Source organism: Mesoplodon densirostris, chromosome 11, assembly GCF_025265405.1.
Source record: "Mesoplodon densirostris isolate mMesDen1 chromosome 11, mMesDen1 primary haplotype, whole genome shotgun sequence".
NCBI lineage: Eukaryota > Metazoa > Chordata > Mammalia > Artiodactyla > Ziphiidae > Mesoplodon > Mesoplodon densirostris.
Genome location: NC_082671.1, coordinates 12,985,494 through 13,003,999, shown reverse-complemented (window position 1 = coordinate 13,003,999; position 18,506 = coordinate 12,985,494). Strand labels below are relative to the sequence as shown.

At 40.4% G+C, this 18,506-nt stretch overlaps 2 protein-coding genes across 3 annotated transcripts in view; one reads left to right on the top strand and one right to left on the bottom strand.

Annotated features, from left to right (window-relative positions):
- The window catches only part of PLBD1 (phospholipase B domain containing 1), a 57,716-nt gene extending 45,271 nt beyond the window's left edge, over window positions 1–12,445 (top strand). Inside the window, exons 7-11 of the mRNA XM_060112891.1 lie at window positions 3,707–3,907; window positions 4,015–4,155; window positions 8,965–9,150; window positions 9,829–9,935; window positions 12,194–12,445. Of these exons, the coding sequence (XP_059968874.1) occupies window positions 3,707–3,907; window positions 4,015–4,155; window positions 8,965–9,150; window positions 9,829–9,935; window positions 12,194–12,361 (803 nt within the window). The 3' untranslated portion in view covers window positions 12,362–12,445. The remainder of the gene's footprint in view (window positions 1–3,706; window positions 3,908–4,014; window positions 4,156–8,964; window positions 9,151–9,828; window positions 9,936–12,193) is intronic.
- A 715-nt stretch (window positions 12,446–13,160) lies between these two features.
- The window catches only part of ATF7IP (activating transcription factor 7 interacting protein), a 114,563-nt gene continuing 109,217 nt past the window's right edge, over window positions 13,161–18,506 (bottom strand). For both annotated transcript variants that reach the window (XM_060112474.1, XM_060112473.1), the window contains exon 15: window positions 13,161–17,784. In XM_060112474.1, coding sequence (XP_059968457.1) covers window positions 17,362–17,784 — 423 coding nt within the window. In that variant the 3' untranslated portion in view covers window positions 13,161–17,361. The remainder of the gene's footprint in view (window positions 17,785–18,506) is intronic.

Sequence of the window (18,506 nt, the reverse complement as noted above, 5' to 3'; positions counted from 1 at the left end):
CCTCTTGCATCTCCCTCCCACCCTCCCTATCCCACCCCTCTAGGTGGTCACAAAGTACCGAGCTGATCTCCCTGTGCTATGCGGCTGCTTCCCTCCATTGTTCCTTTTTCCTTGTGTTTCTGTCTGCCATTTTAGTATGGTGGTTTTCTATGATGTTTTTCCCAATTTCCTCTTGTTTTTATGTTTCCTCTCTCTGCTCTAGATTTATGTTTTGTGGTTACCATGAGATTTGTATGAAACCTATCATGGATAAAATTGTTCTTTTTCTGCTGTTAGTATCTTATCTTCATTTGCCTACATGGGTTTTGCTCCTTTTCCTCTTCCCTTTTTACATTTTTGTTGTCTTAAATTATTCCTTTTTGTGTTGTTTGTTACTAAATTAAAGTAGCTAGATTATTTTTACTGCTTTTTCCCCTTTAATCTTTATTCTGTAATTAAGTTTTTAACAACCTATTCTGATGTAGAATAAGTTGCAATTTTTTTATTCTGTCTGTCCATTTACCATTTTACTCAAAGTTTTGTGTACAGTACTTTTCCCTTTTCATTTCAGGTAGAAGAGCTTCTTTCAACGTTTCTTTTAAGGCGCATCTAATGTTGATGAGCTCAGTCAGCTTTTGTTCGTCTGGGAACGTCTTTATTTCTCCTTCATATCTGAAGGATAACTTTGCTAAATAGAGTATTCTTGGGTGATGGTTATCTTTCAGTATTTCGAGTATGTCATTCCACTCTCTCCTGGCCTGCAGAGCTTCTGCTGAGAAGTCTGCTGATAGACTGATGGGGATTCCTTTGTAGGTTACCATCCTTTTTTCCCTGGCTGCCTTTAGAATATTCGTTCTTTGTCATTGACTTTTGAAAGTTTTAATATACTGTGTCTTGAAGAAGGTCTTTTTGTATTGAGGTAATTAGAAGTTCTCTTGGCTTCGTGGACTTGTCCATCCAGTTCCCTCCCCAGGTTTGGGAAGTCCTCAGCTATTATTTCTTTAAATAAACCCTCTGCACTCTTCCTTCTCCCTTTTCCTTCTGGGATACCCATTACCCTAATGATGCCCTTCCTAAAAGAGTCAGATAGTTCTATAGGATTTCTTTACTTTTTAGATCTTAGTTCACTCTCCTCTTCTCCCTGTATCATCCCTAGATTTCAATCTTTCAGCTCACTAATACTCTCTTCCATGTGGTCTGCTCTATTTCCAGTGCTTTCTAATGCATCCTTCATCTCATTTATTGAGTTCTTCAGCTCCAGAATTCCTATTTGGTGCTTTTTTTTAAAATTTCAATCTCTTTGGTAAAGTATTCCTTCTGTTCATTAATTTCACTCCTGAGGTCATTGAACTGCCTTTCAAAGTTTTCTTGTAGCTAGTTGAGTATCTTCATGACAGCTATTTTGAATTCTCTATCAGATCACAACATTCCATGACTTTAAATTTGGTTTCTGGAGGACTGTCATTTTCTTTTTGTGGTACTGGGTTACCATGGTTCTTCATGGGGCTTGATGAGTGCTCCTCTGCCAGTGCATTTGAAGTGGTGAACATGTTTCTTCTTTAGGTAAAGCTTTTTTTTTTTTTCCCCTCACTTGATTGTAGCTATTCAATAGGTTAGTAATTAGATGCCTTTCTTTTGTTTCCCAGTAGGTGGTGCTATAGCACAAGTTTTTGGTTTCTCTTACCCACGCTGCCTCTGGTTATTTTTGAGAGCTGGCACTTTCCACCCTCCACTGTCTGTGTCAGAGGCATTGCCTGGTGCCCTCCTTGTCACTATTTCTGTCTCCAGGGTTGTTGGTTCCTTGCTGCTGCCGGTGTTGCTGACAATGCCACCTGGGGCACAGAGATGGCAGGCACTGCCTTCCCTGTCCCTCTGGTTCCACCTACTTTATGTGTTCCAGTCCACCCACCCTTAGATGACAGATGTGTGGAACTTTCCAGCACGCTGCTGTGTTGGGCCGAGGAACCTTTGTTGAGTTATGGATGTTTTACTGATTTTACTGGTCGTAGATTGAAGGGGAGAGACAAAGGGAGTGTCTCCCACCCCCCATGACGTTGATGTCACTCTTCCAAATGGGCACATTTTAAATACATTTGATAGGATAATAAGGGTAAACTTTTCTGTGTTGTACTAAGCAATAGATCTAAATGGAATCAGAGGAAAGTGGTCATTGTTAATGTTTACGATTCAAGTGGTTACGTATTTTTTAAGTCCTGAAAGATGCTTTATTAACTGTAAGGGTTCTCTTATTTCTTGATTAAATTTAACAAGAAGCTTACTATGACATGTTATTTGCTGGCTGACTTTCATACTGAAGTGTTTCACTTTACCCTGATCTAAAATAGTGTGCCTTCCAAAGCTACTCGTGACAGATAAGAGCAAGAAGATACAACTTTACATAGTCAAGGAACATTTGTTTCTCTTATAATGCACGTGTTTCAGGACTTTGTCCCCTCTCTGGGCCTTTTCCTTTTTTTAATCTTAAACTCTAAACTATAGAATTAAACTCCTTGACTAAAGTTTTCTATAAGACAATTTATCTTCTTTGTTCCAGAATTCTGGGTGGCCTACATTTTTTTTGTCTTCAACAAACAGCCTTGCTCTTGAATGAAAGACTACTCCTTTCATGTTAGTATTAGTCACTCACACATATTAAAGAACGCCTGCCCTCTTGTGTCCATAGAGACTGCTACAATAAGGAGTGAATTAGCAAGTTTATCATGCCAGAAGTACAGAGTTCTCTCCTGTGGAGATTTGCTACCAGAGTTTGCTCAAGGCTGCCAAGTATGGCTGTACAGTTCAAACACTGCAGAACAACCTCAGCCCAAGAGCTGAATGAACAGTCATTGAGGGACTTCCCCGGTGGCACAGTGGTTAAGAATCCGCCTGCCAATGCAGGGGACATGGGTTTGAGCCCTGGTCCGGGAAGATCCCACATGCCGCGGAGCAACTAAGCCCGTGCACCACAACTACTGAGCCTGCGCTCTAGAGCCCGTGAGCCACAACTACTGAGCCCGCGTGCCGAGAGCCCGTGCTCCGCAGCAAGAGAAGCCACTGCAATGAGAAGCCCACGCACCACAACGAAGAGTAGCCCCCGCTCGCCGCAACTAGAGAAAGCCCGTGCACAGCAACAAAAACCCAACACAGCCAAAAATAAAAACAAACAAATAAATTTATTTAAAAAGAAGACTTGTGGCTCCGCTGATTTTCCAACATTTGTAAAACACATTGACCCAGAGTGTCAAAACCATGTTCACTTTTATAAATGTAGATACTTTTTCTACTTAAAAAAATTATGTAGACTCATTACATAAAATTTGGAAAATACAGAAAAGGAGAAAGAAAGAAGGCATCCGTATTCTTACTATTCAACAATGAATCCTGCTAATATCTCCCCCTAATTAAAAGTTCTCCTGGAAAATCCTAGCAAGTGAGGATCTACTCTGTTCGTCATTTTGGAAGCTTGGAATAGTCCTGATTTAATGTATTCTTGTCATCCCAAATCATAAAATCAAAAAATTTCAATGGCAAATCCAGGGATGGAGGTCCCCTGGCACCTTTAGAAACGGCAGTTGAGTAACTGCCACACAGGGGAACCAAAGCTGGGAGAGGATAATAATAATGGACACTGCAAAATGCATTGTGTACACAAAGCTCTGTGCTAACACTGATGCCTCAATATTTTGCATATGTGTTATGCTGATTTGTATATTCGTGTTTCCTGTAGGGTTTTTGGAGTCTCTGGATGACTTTTACCTTCTCAGCAGTGGTTTGGCATTGCTGCAGACCACAAACAGCGTGTATAATAAAACCCTACTGCAGCACGTGGTACCCCAGTCTCTCCTGGCCTGGCAAAGAGTCCGGGTGGCCAATATGATGGCAAACGGAGGCAAGCAGTGGGCAGAGGTCTTTTCAAAATACAACTCTGGTAAGTGGCCCTGCAGAATAACTTTTAGGCATGTATGTACGTTTAGATCTGGAGTTAAACAGTAGAGCCATACCCATGCCCTGTCTTCATGTCTCCCGATATTTCAGGCACGTATAACAATCAGTACATGGTCCTGGACCTGAAGAAGGTAAATCTGAACTACAGCCTTGATAAAGGCACTCTGTACATTGTGGAGCAAATTCCGACATATGTAGAATATTCTGAACAAACCGACGTTCTGCGGACAGGTATTTTCTTCATGTTAGAAGTCTGGAAGTCTGATATGTGTGTGTGTGTGTGTGTGTGTGTGTGTGTGTGTGTGTGTGTGTGTGAGTGATGGGTAATATGTGCTGTGTGAATGTATGATGCGGGGAGTATATGGTGGGGAAGGAAGGAGGGGAATGCCGTTGCTAGTCACACAGGGAAAGAATGACCAGGGTCAGCACGACCTGTAAAACCTGTACCTCAAACCCTTACGTGACAGCATAATCTACCCTTATGCGTAGACTGGGACAAAGCCAGGCATTCACAATCTTATGACTACTCATGGTTCCAATATTACCTTCTCTCCTGGGTTCCCAAGTAAAACTTTTAGTTCAGCAACTATTTATGGGAGTGCTACTCCAGCCCAGGGACTGGAAAAGTGTGGATGTAGAATCCCCAACACACAGTCTGATAGGGAAGCAAGGCACCTAAAGAAGCTATTAGAACCCAGAAAGCAAACAGCAGTGATAAGCTCTGGTGTAGCAAACCTGGTGGTGACGCTGTCAGTGGGAGGGATGAGAGAAGGCGGTTCTGGAGGGCAAGGTCACAGCCCAGACGTTGGAAGTACTGGGTTTGGAGTCACATTGCCTTGATTTGACTATCGGTTCCTCAAAATCTTATCCACTCTCTCCAAGCCTCACTTTCTTCATCTGTAAAACCTGACAGTAATGGTACAGGTCCCTAGTCACTTATTTGTAATTACAAAATCTCAAAACTCTAAAACTAAAAGTTCTTTGTTCCTTTGTTTTTTGTCCTAGCTCACTTGTGGTAGCAAAATATGACCTGATCTGAACTCACTCGGTAGCAAAAACTAACTTGAACTATTTATAGTCTCTATTTATTTCCTCTCCTCTGAAGAGAATGTATACATCAGGCTACAGAGTTATCAGTGTCTTTGACTATGAGGGGCTCCCCACAGAGACTGCAACATCATCTGTAATTTACACACCATTGCTGTTGTAAAATCTGGAAAACCCTGAATCCTGAAACACATCTGGCCTCCAAGAGTTTTGCGATGTGGGAGTGTAGACCTTTGCAATTTTCACAGGGTTGTCATGATAATTCACTGAGATAATTTTTGTCGATTCTTTTTTTTTTTTTTTTTTTTTTTTTGCGGTACGCGGGCCTCTCCCGTTGCGGAGCACAGGCTCCAGACGCGCAGGCTCAGCGGCCATGGCTCACGGGCCCAGCCGATCCGTGGCATGTGGGATCTTCCCAGACCGGGGCACGAACCCGTGTCCCCTGCATCGGCAGGCGGACTCAACCACTGCGCCACCAGGGAAGCCCAATTTTTGTCAATTCTTGAGCACATTGCCGACACTTAGCAAGTCCTAACATCTTGCATTGAACATAGGGCTCAGCACACATAAGAAGTCCTCACTGAATATTTGTTAAATAAATGAAAGAGAAGATGATGTCTGCGTGGAGGTTTACAGGCTAGAAAGGAGCTCAGCAATTTGATAAGGGGACAAGGTCAAACAAATAGAGGCATGAAGACCATGGTGTGAAGGAGAAACTATTAGCCCAAGACAGCTAGAGAGAAGGCTGTGACACGGAAGATAGGTGGTCAGGGGAAAATACAGCCTTTGGATCCTGCTGAGCAGTCAGTTTAGCCTTTATAGAAAGTCCAGAGATAGATAAACCCGTGAACCTATGGTCACCTAATCTACGACAAAGGAGGCAAGAATATAAAATGGAGAAAAGACAGCCTCTTCAATAAGTGGTGCTGGGAAAACTGGGCAGCTACATGTAAAAGAATGAAATTAGAACACTCCCTAACAGCACACACAAAAATAAATTCAAAATGGATTAAAGACCTAAATGTAAGACTGGACACTATAAAACTCTTAGAGGAAAACATAGGCAGAACACTCTATGACATAAATCGCAGCAAGATCTTTTTTGACCCACCTCCTAGAGTAATGGAAATAAAAACAAAAATTTAAAAATGGGATCTAATTAAACTTAAAAGCTTTTGCACAGCAAAGGAAGCCATAAGAAAAACAAGCCTCAGAATGGGAGAAAATATTTGCAAACGAAGCAACCGACAAGGGATTAATTTCTAAAATATACAAACAGCTCATGCAGCTCAATGTCAAAAAAGCAAACAACCCAATCAAAAAATGGGCAGAAGACCTAAATAGACATTTCTCCAAAGAAGACATACAGATGGCCAAAAAAAGCACATGAAAAGATGCTGAACATCACTAATTATTAGAGAAATGCAAATCAAAACTACAATGAGGTTATTACACCAGTCAGAATGTCCAACATCAAAAAATCTACAAACAGTAAATGCTGGAGAGGGTGTGGACAAAAGGGATCCCTCTTGCACTGTTGGTGGGAATGTAAATTGGTGCAGCCACTATGGAGAACAGTATGGAGGTTCCTTAAAAAATGAAAAATTAGCCTTTATCCTTTAGAAAACTGGAGTCTTTGAAAAGGGAGAACAGACAGGTCAGAGAGAAGACAGGAGGAGAATTAGGAAACTGTTGAAATAGATCAGCTGAGAGATGAGAAAGAACAGAACCAAGATAAGGTATGGATCCTGGGGATCAGGGCTGGTCCTTCATTTCCCAGGTCCTCGAATCCATTTTGTAACGACACCCAGAGGGAACCGCCTCACTCCAGGAAATGCATATAATGTGCATAAAACAATTAATTAAGGTGGAAACTTCAATTGCCAAGAAGATCAGATGCTACCAAGTAGCGGACCTACCTCCTCCTCTTGTTGGAAAATCCACCTGAGAAGTCAAATCATTAGGTGGTTACTTGTTGGTTGGCATGGCAGTTCAAAACTGAGAACAAACTTAAGAACCTAGCTGTCTGACTTGGTCCTAATAATAATAATAATAGGAAGCCGCTGATTATATGATGGTAGCTTCAGGTTCTTTGCAATCCCATTCCTAGATCCCATGAAGAAATCTACCCTGGGACTAAAATAAGTTGATGCTGATCTGTCTATAGTTTGTTGTGTTTTGTTTTCCCCCAGAGGCAAGAAGAACACAGAGTTAAATTCACTGAGTGTCTACTGTATACTTGACATACCTTTTACTTATATTCTTTTGTTTGACCTTCATAACATATTTCCAGATAAGTAGTATTGTTACCATCTTACTGTAAGGGAAGATAGGCTCAGAAAGAAACGTGATTTTCCTAAATAATTAAGCAATATCATATAGCCATTAAAAAAAAAAAAAAAAGTCCCGCAAACCTCCTAGTATTTGGAAGCAGCTGTGATACGTCGATAGAAGCCCCGGGTGTTTTTAGTCAGAAGGAAGGCATTCGACCTCTCTGAACCTCTGTTTCTTCCTTTAGAAGGAGGGATGTAATATGTATACATCAGCCGGTATTGTGATATTATATGAGATACTCTATTTTAAATCCTTTTTTAGTCATGAAGCTTTATGAAAATGTGAAGTATAAAGCAGCAATTTTTTTTTTTTTTTGCGGTACGCGGGCCTCTCACTGCTGTGGCCTCTCCCGCTACGGAGCACAGGCTCCGGACGCTCAGGCTCAGCGGCCATGGCTCACGGGCCCAGCTGCTCCGCGGCATGTGGGATCTTCCCGGACCGGGGCACGAACCCGTGTCCCCTGCATCGGCAGGCAGACTCTCAACCACTGCGCCACCAGGGAAGCCCTAAAGCAGCAATTTTTATTATTCATTTGAGCTATTCACATAGAGAACTATAATTATAAAAGTTAATATTCATCTAGTGCTCACCAAGTACCAGACCCTGTTATAAGCTACTCCATCTGTTTGAACTCATTTAACGCTCACAGTGATCCTTATAAGGTAAGTACTATCCTTGTTCACATTTTATAGATGAAGACACTGAGGCACAGAGAGGTTAAAAAATTCGTATAAGGTCACATACCTAATAATGGCAGGACCAGGCTTAAGATCCAGGCAGTCTAGCTCCCAAGTTGTATAACCTAGGTACACTGCAATAATAAATGTGACTTTTAGCCTGCACTTTCAATGTTGTCTTTATCTCAGTTCTTCCTGATGCTGGCTGGCTCTGTGCCCCAGAATCAACAAGGTTGAATGTCTTGTCATTTGTTTTCTCTTAATAACTTCACCCCCGAGTCGGGGAATCCTATAAAACAGTAAGAAGGGAAAAAGGCAGACAAGGGCTAAGAGAATATGGGAGTGGGAATTAATCCCTGAATGGGGAAGGTTGACTGACTGTCCTATAGGCAATACCTTAGGACACTAATCTGAGCTGTTCCCGAAATGTTGATTTTACTAAAGGTGTGTCACATGTTGGACGCCTAGTGACGTTGGCACACTGTGAAGCTTTGAATGAAGCTGAGCCTTTATGAATGTTTAGCGTCAGAGGAGTTAAATGCCTACTGGAACCTTAAAGACCATCTCCCTCACATTACCCTCACATTAAGAACTCTTCCTTTCCCTCCTCCTGCTAAAAAAAGGGGTTGGGGGAAATGAGGTTAACTGCCTAAGGTCCAGTTATTCAACCCTGAGCCTAGAATTCAGATTATCTTCTGCTTAATAGATTGCTTTAAGAATTTGGGGTGAAAAACCAAAGAATCCTGATGCTCTTCTTCCCCTAATGGAATAATCTAGAGGTACACCGAGTCTGTAAATTTCAAAGGATCTGTTTGATTGCCAGGGTTCACAGTCATTATTTTCTATGTAGTATCATTTTGTAATTACACAGCTGTGCCAATTTTCAAAAGAAAGTACCACGAATGACATTTATTTTGTTTCCTCTCTCTTCCGTCTTCCTCCCTGTCCATCCCACCCTTCCCTCCCTTCCATTCCAAATTAGGATACTGGCCCTCCTACAACATTCCTTTCCATGAAAAAATCTACAACTGGAGTGGCTATCCAATGTTGGTTAAGAAGCTGGGTTTGGACTACTCTTATGATCTGGCTTCACGAGCCAAAATCTTCCGGCGTGACCAAGGGAAAGTGACTGATATGGAATCCATGAAATATATCATGCGATACAACAGTACGTAGCACATTTCTCAAGAATCATTCTTCAAAACTCCTTTGCTTCCCCATGGATAAAGAATCCATGTAATTTTATCATCTCTGTACTAAAAGGAATTATAAGAAGTTATTGAATTATTTAGTATTCAGTTGATACTACACATATTATACACACAACAAATAGAATTTTGTCCTCTTTTATAAAAATGATAGGGAAGAAGAGTCTACATACTTTTTTAACTGAAAGAGTTATATGTAAAACACAGAAGAAAGAACCCATGTAGGGTACTTTTTTTACCCTACCATCCCAAACACAGATTTCCTTCCAAGGAGAAAAGCAGCTACTAAAACCACAATTATTCATAAACACTTTATTTTTGATGAACAGTATCGAGTCAGATTTGTATTTATTTTGTTTAAAAAAAATGTAGGTACATTTGTCCTCTGTTACCTCTCTTCCGTCCGTTCTTCACTGTGCAAGGTTCTTGAGACCAGGCTGAGCCTGGAGCAGGGGACTTGCGGTTGCCTCTTCCCTGTACACGTCGGAGGTGACTTCTGTATATGGGAGCAGGCTGGGCCGAGGAGGTCTCTGGGGTATATGCTCTGATCATCTGGGCTTTAACAGGTCCAGTTTACCGTGGATAAGTGGATCTCAGAATGGTCAGCGCTCACTCTTTTCCCCATCACTGTTTCCTAGATTACAAGAACGACACTTACAGTAAAGGTGATCCCTGCAATACCATCTGCTGCCGTGAGGACCTGAACTCACTGAATCCAAGTCCTGGGGGTTGCTATGACACCAAGGTAACCCGCCATTGGTGGTTTTGTGTCTGTTTAAACTTTCTGTCTTACACTGGAGTGTAGCCAGTTAACAGTGTTGCTATAGTTTCAGGCGCACAGCAGAGTGACTCAGCCATACATAACGTGTATCCATTCTCCCCCAAACTCCCCTGCCATCCAGTCGCTATTGGTTTTTGAATTTAATTTCCACCAGTACCTAGGCCTTTTCAAAGGCAGAGCTGCAGAGGTTTTTGTGGTATAAAATACAATAATGTCTCTAAACACAAACTCAATTCAGGAATCAGCTTTTTCAGAGATTCTGGTGGTAGGTCCTATTGCCTAACTTCTAGTTCCTGCTCGGCCACTCAGCTGTAAACCACATAATCCTTTTTTTTTTTTTTTTTTTTTTTTTTTTGCGGTACGCGGGCCTCTCACTGTTGCAGCCTCTCCCGTTGCGGAGCACAGGCTCCGGACGTGCAGGCTCAGCGGCCATGGCTCACGGGCCCAGCCGCTCCGCGGCATGTGGGATCTTCCCGGACCGGGGCACGAACCCGTGTCCCCTGCATCGGCAGGCAGACTCTCAACCACTGCACCACCAGGGAAGCCCAATTACATAATCTTTTATGCTTCTGTTTCCTCATCTGAAAAATGGAAATAAGAGTACTTGCCTCAAGAGTTGTTGTGAAGAATCAACATTTAATAGCTATACAATGTTGACAACGGTACTTAGTGGGTTGTTTGTAAATGTACACAATCATGATGATGATGGTGATATTGTGAGGCTTTAAGGTTTACCAGACCAGCCCAAAGTCCAAAGAACATATTGAGAGCAGTGTGATTTCACGTTACACAGGAATTGAATGTAGCTGAAGGAACAAGTATTGGACCAGATGCTCAAGCAATAAAGAGTTTTCACTATGCTCGAATTGTTAAGTGCTGTAATACGTCTCACAATATAGGTAATAAAAAGTTTGCAGTGGGGCCGAAGCCCACTCATATAGGCTTGTGAGAACCAGTTGTTAAAATAGTTGACACCATGTTGATAGCTTGAAGTGGTGGAATATTTACATCATGGAAATCAGCAAACACTATAAATTGGGGTCTTTTTCCCTCAGAGAGCTAGTTAGTTAAAAATTGACCAGCACACTACTGGATTTGGGATGTCCAAGGTTGTGAGTTAGCCATCTGGTTGGTGGAAGGAAATCATTCTACCACATCCTTTTGCACTTTTGGCTTGGGCATGTATCTTTTCATTTGCATCTCCAGTCCTAAATTCTAGAAGAAATCTGTTACAAGCGAATTAACTGTTCTATCTGAAGCTCTGGTAACTGTAAGAATGCCAAACCCCCCCATACATTATTTTTTCTGTCAGCTTAATGTCTAAACAGAAGATGCTTTAGAATAGTTTGAGCCAAGCTTTAGCCTTAATGACTCTCAAAATGTTGTGTAAGAAAAATTTAGTGGATGTAGCGAGCCTGGCACACATGAAGCCCCAGTGAATGCTTTTGCATTTATTTCTTTTTAATGGCATTTGCAAACATTCAGTAAAGTGTGTGAAAAGTGTTATATCCATTCCAGAACACACAAAGAGAATTACTTGAACTGGGGAGAACCCAAGCCAAGCTTCCATCTGCCAAATTTTACTTTCTTCAGGAGACAAGAGCCTGCCAATTTTTCATCAAGAAAGTCTCTGTTGAAGCATATACTTTAAAAATATCATTTCTCTTGAGCCATTTTGAATATGAGGAAAATCAGAAGTTATGAGACATTTCCTGCTTTCCCCTCTGAGCTTAAGATCTGCAGCTACCCAACGTTCAAGTGTTTTTAAGAACCACGGACCTCACTTTTCATCGAGTTCCTTCTACTTTAATAGTTGTTAGTGTCCTGATTAATAACAACTTTTACTGAGGAATTAATCTATTCCAGGCACTGCTTCAAGTATTTGCTCTGATTAATCCTCATGACAACTCTTCTATGAAGCAGAGTTTTTTACAAATGAGAAAACGGAGTCAAAATACGTTTTGGAGCTAGAATTCCGAAATGAGTAACCTGATTCCCGATCTCACACTTTTGGCGGTTAATTTAACACACTTCTACTAGGTGCACATCTGAATGCCAGATGGATACAGAAGAGCATTATTGTGGAAGCTTGTAAGATTTTATTTGAAGGGGAGCTAATATTGTGACTTTGGACAAAGAGCAGGAACAACAACTACAACAGGTAGGTAGTCTAGCTTTTTCCCAATGGTTTCCTAAAATGCCCCCCTCTTCTCCCTTTGCAGGTGGCAGATATCTACCTGGCATCCAAGTACACAGCCTATGCCATTAGTGGGCCCACAGTACAAGGTGGCCTCCCTGTTTTTCACTGGAGCCGTTTCAACAAAACTCTCCATGAGGGCATGCCAGAGGCCTACAACTTTGATTTTATTACCATGAGACCAATTCTGTAACTTGACATAAAATGGAGGGAGATGAGATATCAAGGGCACTATTTTAACTACGTTTTCCCATTCAGAATTAGTCTTAATAAAATATATTCAATCCAGTCTATCACTTTCATTTTCTGCCAATTTTGTCATTTTTTAAAACCAGCATTTACTATAGGGTGGAGCACTGTAGAAGAAAACATTACATATGATGGATGACAATACCGTTTTAGCACACAAGCTTATACACAAGAAAGTATGGCAGAAACTGCTCCCTCGCTCACCAAAATCCATTCTCTGCTTTTAAGCCTGGCCCCGCAGACCACACCTCCCAGGCTGCCTTGGGCAGCTGTGCCACATGGCAGAGTTCTCGCGCGTGGATTCTTCCCAGGCCTGGCCCCTAACAGCCTGTACTGCTCATGCTCTTTCCCCTTCTCCCAGCTGGATGTGCTTGATGACAAAGCCCTAGGGGGTGGTGGGACCTCCAGTAGGAATACTCCAATAGTGTTCTTTTTCTGGTCATTAAGAAGCAACAGCTGAGTCTTTTTCTGGCACAGGATAGGCACATAATATAGCAAACTTTAATGTTGTCTCCCATTAGTTAGAAGCAGCATATCTAATCTGGGAGCAACTCTGCATAACAAACTTTTCTTTCAAAGCTGGAGAACTGTATGTGGTTTGAGTACCATGGTACTGTCAAGTTAAGTTAAACGAACCATACTGAACAGTGTAACAGTGACTCTTAACAAGGTGAAAGACTCCCAAAAGAAAAAAAAAAAACACAAGGGCTGAGAATAATCAGAATGAATCAGAGTACACAGGATGTTAAAAACCCAGTAGTTTATTTCAAAGTATAAATTTCAGGCTTGCTGAACAAAATCCCACTACAGTTAACACTTATACAGACAACATTCTACTGTACATTTAAAAAAGAAAAACCCCACAAAAACCTTCAAAACCTAATAAAAATAGGGCAACTTGCTATAGCCCAGTTTCTATTAGACATTAGGAAGGTCTTACATTGTCTTATTATTTACACTTTCAACTGCAATAAAGAAAAATCAGGATGCAAGTTTACTACAAAGGAATTATTTTTATATTTAAGTTTGAAATGGTTGATAAAACACTAAAGCCAGGATTTCCCAAAAGGTGTTTGATTGCCCAGTTACCTTATTTACAAACAAAATTTTTTTAAAAGATGGCAATTAAATATAAATGATGGGTATTAACTGACCCTACAAATAAAAAAAAATGACAAACTTTTTTAGCATGATAAAATAATTTGACCAGAAGACAAAGCATGTATTTGTATCATCCTGTCCCTCCCCACTGGCTGGCTCAAGGGGAATAAGTTTTAGGAATTGGAAAAACCTGCCGCACCAACAAAACTCCTTATAGGAATTGTTCTTTCTTTGTGTGTGTGTCCCAAAATTTTTAAAAAGGGGAGGGAGCATCATTTGCCCAGTAAATAGTAAGGCAGGCAGAATCATACATTGGTTTTAGATAGAGTTATTTTCAATAATCTAATACTGGGACATGGTTTTTCTGGAAATTAAAATAAAACAGGCCAATGATAAAGCTAAAGTAATGAATAAATCATAGGATACTGAAATAGCCCAAGAAGGAAAGTCCCGGAGAACACTTGGAAGTGTTTGCCGTAACCTACTGTGCTAAGATCACAGTGTATAAAAGAGAGGAGGATACCACAGGCATTATTTTGTTAATCTTGTACAGTACTGGAAAATTCGCAGAACAAGACAAAAGTGTATGCAGTATTAACACCTTGCTGCATAAATGATCATTTTGAAAGTGTAAGCAAAAGAGCAAACAAAAAAAAAAAAACTACGTTAACACTTAATCCAATACAGCAAGAGAACTGTATGGTGCGGCCCGCCTAAGGAGTTCTACTGACAGGTGGTCCTAAGATTCCAAGCTCCTTGCTTTAGGTCATTTTTTTCAATTAAACCTTTCACTTACTATCTGGCAATGGGGGTCAGGAGAGTGGGGAACACCTCTTCTGTGAGGCAAATGGTATCCCAGTCAACACTCACTTATCAAGGAAGAAAGCTCTACGCTTCACTTCTCTCATAAACTTCTACTGTGTTAAACAGCACATAGTTTTCTGCATATTTTAAAAAGTGAGTCCAGAGAAATAAGAGGGATATAGTTACCTCATAAAGTTACCTGTTAACAACAGATGTCTTTGTATGTAATTTATAAATTTACTGGCAAGAACATAATTTTAAAATGTGAGGCTTACACTTAAAACAGGGTGAAGATTACTCTGACAAAGTGCAAAGTAGAGAGTAACAAACATCACAGTTACCTTTAAATGTCATATAAACATCCTGTATTTCAGGTTGAAGTATCAGAAGTTTCCAGGATTTCCAATAAGGCAATACTTACACAAGTATTGTCAGGCTAAAAAGGTAGCAAACTTGCATTCCCAAAATGGGATTATCAAGCTTATTTATAACACTCTGTGAAAAGATATTGTGAAATTAAAAAAAGGTACCATGGAGTGTGAACTGCTATTAAAAAAATCTGTAACCAGTAGCTATTTCTAGTTGAGTCCTCCATTCTCTGTCCCCAAAGAAACAAACCAAACAAAAAGAAAGCACTCCTCAACATTAAAACCTGCCCCAAATAAAAGCCTAGAGTTCTAGCCTAGCACCCATAAGTAACTCCAATATAGCTGTTGCCTATAAATCCCATGGCAGGCTAACTGAAGGAGACCATCTTATAATATCTTTTCCCTCAAATAATCACAAATTCTCTTTGTACCTTCCCTCCACCACCTGTAATAAACAGTTTTATTTTACTGTAGAAAATCTATTTTTAGGGTTACTATTTAAGTATTTTTTTTTCTCTGACAGAAATGACACAATATAGGCTAAAATTATATTTTCATTCTACTGGGCTTTCTTCACCTGATTATATAATGCTATGAAAGCTTAAAAAAAAAAAAGGGATTAGTGAATATAAATAAAAAACGTTCACCAAGGGAACCTTTCTAGGCTAGGTAAGCAAATTATTATCAAGTGACCACAAAACCGGTCAATAAAGAACAGTTTTGAACGTGGGCTTTCTATTCTGTAGACAGGAATGATCTTGAACACAGAATCAACACTGCAACCATTGCAGGTAAAAACATATATACATGCAGATATACGATAGGTGCTCACACACATCTAGAAGATCATCAGTTTCTCCCTTTAAAGTTTAATTGGCATGACATTGGCAACTTCTTTACCATCATCATTAGTCCTAGAATGAGTAACGTCTACATAGTTGGTTGGCAAATACGATTAGTGGAAACTTTAATTCTTATTGTGGTCTCATTTTCTGAAAGCAAAAGGAAGATTTTGGATTTACTTTTGGCAATCTGTAGGCTTTCTTCAGCATCAATCAAACTTCACACCCAACATGACAGTACACTCACCAGTAAAAGTCTCTAAAGAGTTTCTTTACAACTAGAATGCTTCCTTATTACAAGCCACCGAAGTTGCAAACAAAGCAGCAATAATATTGAAGCCATAGCTCCCGCTTTATAATTCCAGGAAAAATGAATGACTAACTTATTTAAGAAGGTAGGAGTATGAATTCAAATATGATATGGGAAGATGACTTGAAAATTTGTTTCACAAACGCCACAAATTCCTTTCCAAGTATGGCCAACCACACTCTCACCCCCCAAATTACACCAGCTCTCCTGTCTTAAGCTATCTACGCTCAAACACGTACCTGATACCACGTATAGCTGGCACTCACAATGAAAATCCATGACCTCAGCTGAACTTGATTAAAACTTTGAAGAACAACAGAGATGCACAGAAGTTATATCTAATTGTTACATAAAATGACTCCAAAGGATATACTTTAAAATCTTATCCAAAGCTGACATACAGTAAATCAGACAAAACTTAGCACCATCAAAACAAAGTTAAAAGATTAAGATAGGAAGAATGATAGGAGAATAAAGAAGAAATGGAGCTTTCCCTTTGATAGTTTACTCACTGTATTTTGTGAATTTTACTGTTTACTTCCTTTGAAAGAATACTATGCTTTGGGTGATAAGGTACAACTAGAATTGCTTTCATCATCTCTAAAACCTTGTGCAACACAGATACCAAAATATATTTGAAGGAAAATTTTCTTATACAACGTGGTCCAAAAATAAAAAGCATTTATATTCTTGGAAGAAAAGAGCAAGTCAAATTTTTGGAGTTAAATGTAGTGATGTCACTGATGAGACTATTTATAAAAGGCTTGGTCTAAAATTTACTTGAGGGACATGTGCTACGTTTGGTGGAGATAAAGGAGAAATGAGGGTGAAAGGCTGTCAGGGAAGAGTAAATAATAACGGACAAATGGCCCTGTTTACTTTTGTCGTTAATCTCTAAGGCACAAAATAAATGGAAAAACCAGATTAGAAAAGGGAGGGCCCATTGCAGATCTTTTTCATCTAACTGACAACCCAGAAGAGACAAAAGAAAAGATGAACAGATCCTTTCCTGTGTTCAAATTAACCTATTTTAAACTATTTAACCATTTTGCTTTTTATTTTTTCTTTGGGTTCCATTTAGATTCAGTTTAAATCACTTATCTATGAACCTACAGATCTCTGAGAAGCAGAATCATGCCAGATACATACCTCAAATCCTTTGATCTACTTACTTCACACTGGAAGAGAGGTAAATTTGAGAATGAAAATGGGAGATTCCACTGCAATAAACATATACATACAGAAAAGCACAAACACCCACACATATACCCCAGCCTCAAAACTAAATAAAGCAAGGTGCACATTTACATTTCAAAACCTTGAAGCTTGAATTGTTCAGGAAAAGATTCTGCTTTATGGGCTGAGTTTACTCTGATTATAAACAAATGTAATGTATATACACATCTGTCCAAGAAATCTTGCACAGTGTGGATCTTACAATGGGTTTCATGCACAAGATTAAAGCGAGACCCAAAAGTGGAACTTTTGAAGAAAGAGGAAGAGATAAAGGCTCCAAGGTTTAACTGCTCTGGGAAGAAGAGATCACATCCGTTGACTGAGGGTCACAGAAAGGTCCAAAACGTCCATAAATATCCTTGGCTCGTACTGCAAAGTAGTATTTGCTTCCAGATACAAACTGGGTGAGAGTGCATGCCATGGGCAAGGGAAGCGCCTTTACTTCTCCAATCTTCTTCCACTGGGAGGGCACAGTGGCACTGGGCTCCTCATGGTAGGCATACAGGTGGTAGCTGTCGACGGCGGCACAGCTTCTGTCCACCTCGAGGACGCTCCAGGACAGCACGATGCCGTTTTGACTCTGCACCCGGGCTAACTTCAAGTGCGGCTTCTGAGGCGGAGACGTGCTGGCGGCCTCTGGGGGCAGGCGCTGTGGCTGCGGGGCTTCTGGTAAGGGCGCCGGGTGCACAGGGCGTGAGGGGGGCTCCTAGAGGAGGAAGAGGCATGCCAGTTTATAAGGGCCACCAAGAGGGCCACTGCTGAAGGCAGAGCACAGCATCCTAGACAACATTCAGAGGGGCTTCACCTTACACCAAGGACCCTGGGAGACACCAGACCCCATGCCATTTCTGGCAAGTTCTAGTTGATGATCTGTAACCAGTAACGCCCCGCACGATGAGAGCTAAGGTTCCTCCCACTCTACGTTCGAGGTCTAAAATCCTGAGTTTTCCTTGGGGAACAAAAGCCCTTGCTGATGGAACATCATCTTGATAAAAACTGAAATAAGCATCTACTTCTAACAAAATAATTTATGATTTGATGATCTGTACTACAGATACTTACTTTAATATAACATTTTTAAATAACGTGTGGAAGTCTATCATGTAAAATTTGAGTATCAACTCTACTTTCATTTTCAAACTGCTTTTCCATATAAAGACAGCAGCGTATTCTTATAAGTAAGCACATTTAACGCTGAATGTATACTTTGTTCTCGGTCAGCACGAAAAAGGTGACATTTATATTGGACTGTGAAAGATAGAATTTAGAAATGTAGAAATAGTCATGGACCTTTCTGCCAGTAGGTAAAAGCATGAGCAAGGGCATGGGGATAGGCAAGAGAGAGGATTTATGGGCAAAAACAAGTATTAACTTTTATTTAGATATCGGGTATGTGAAGAAGAGCATACACATTTGGAAAGGTAAGTT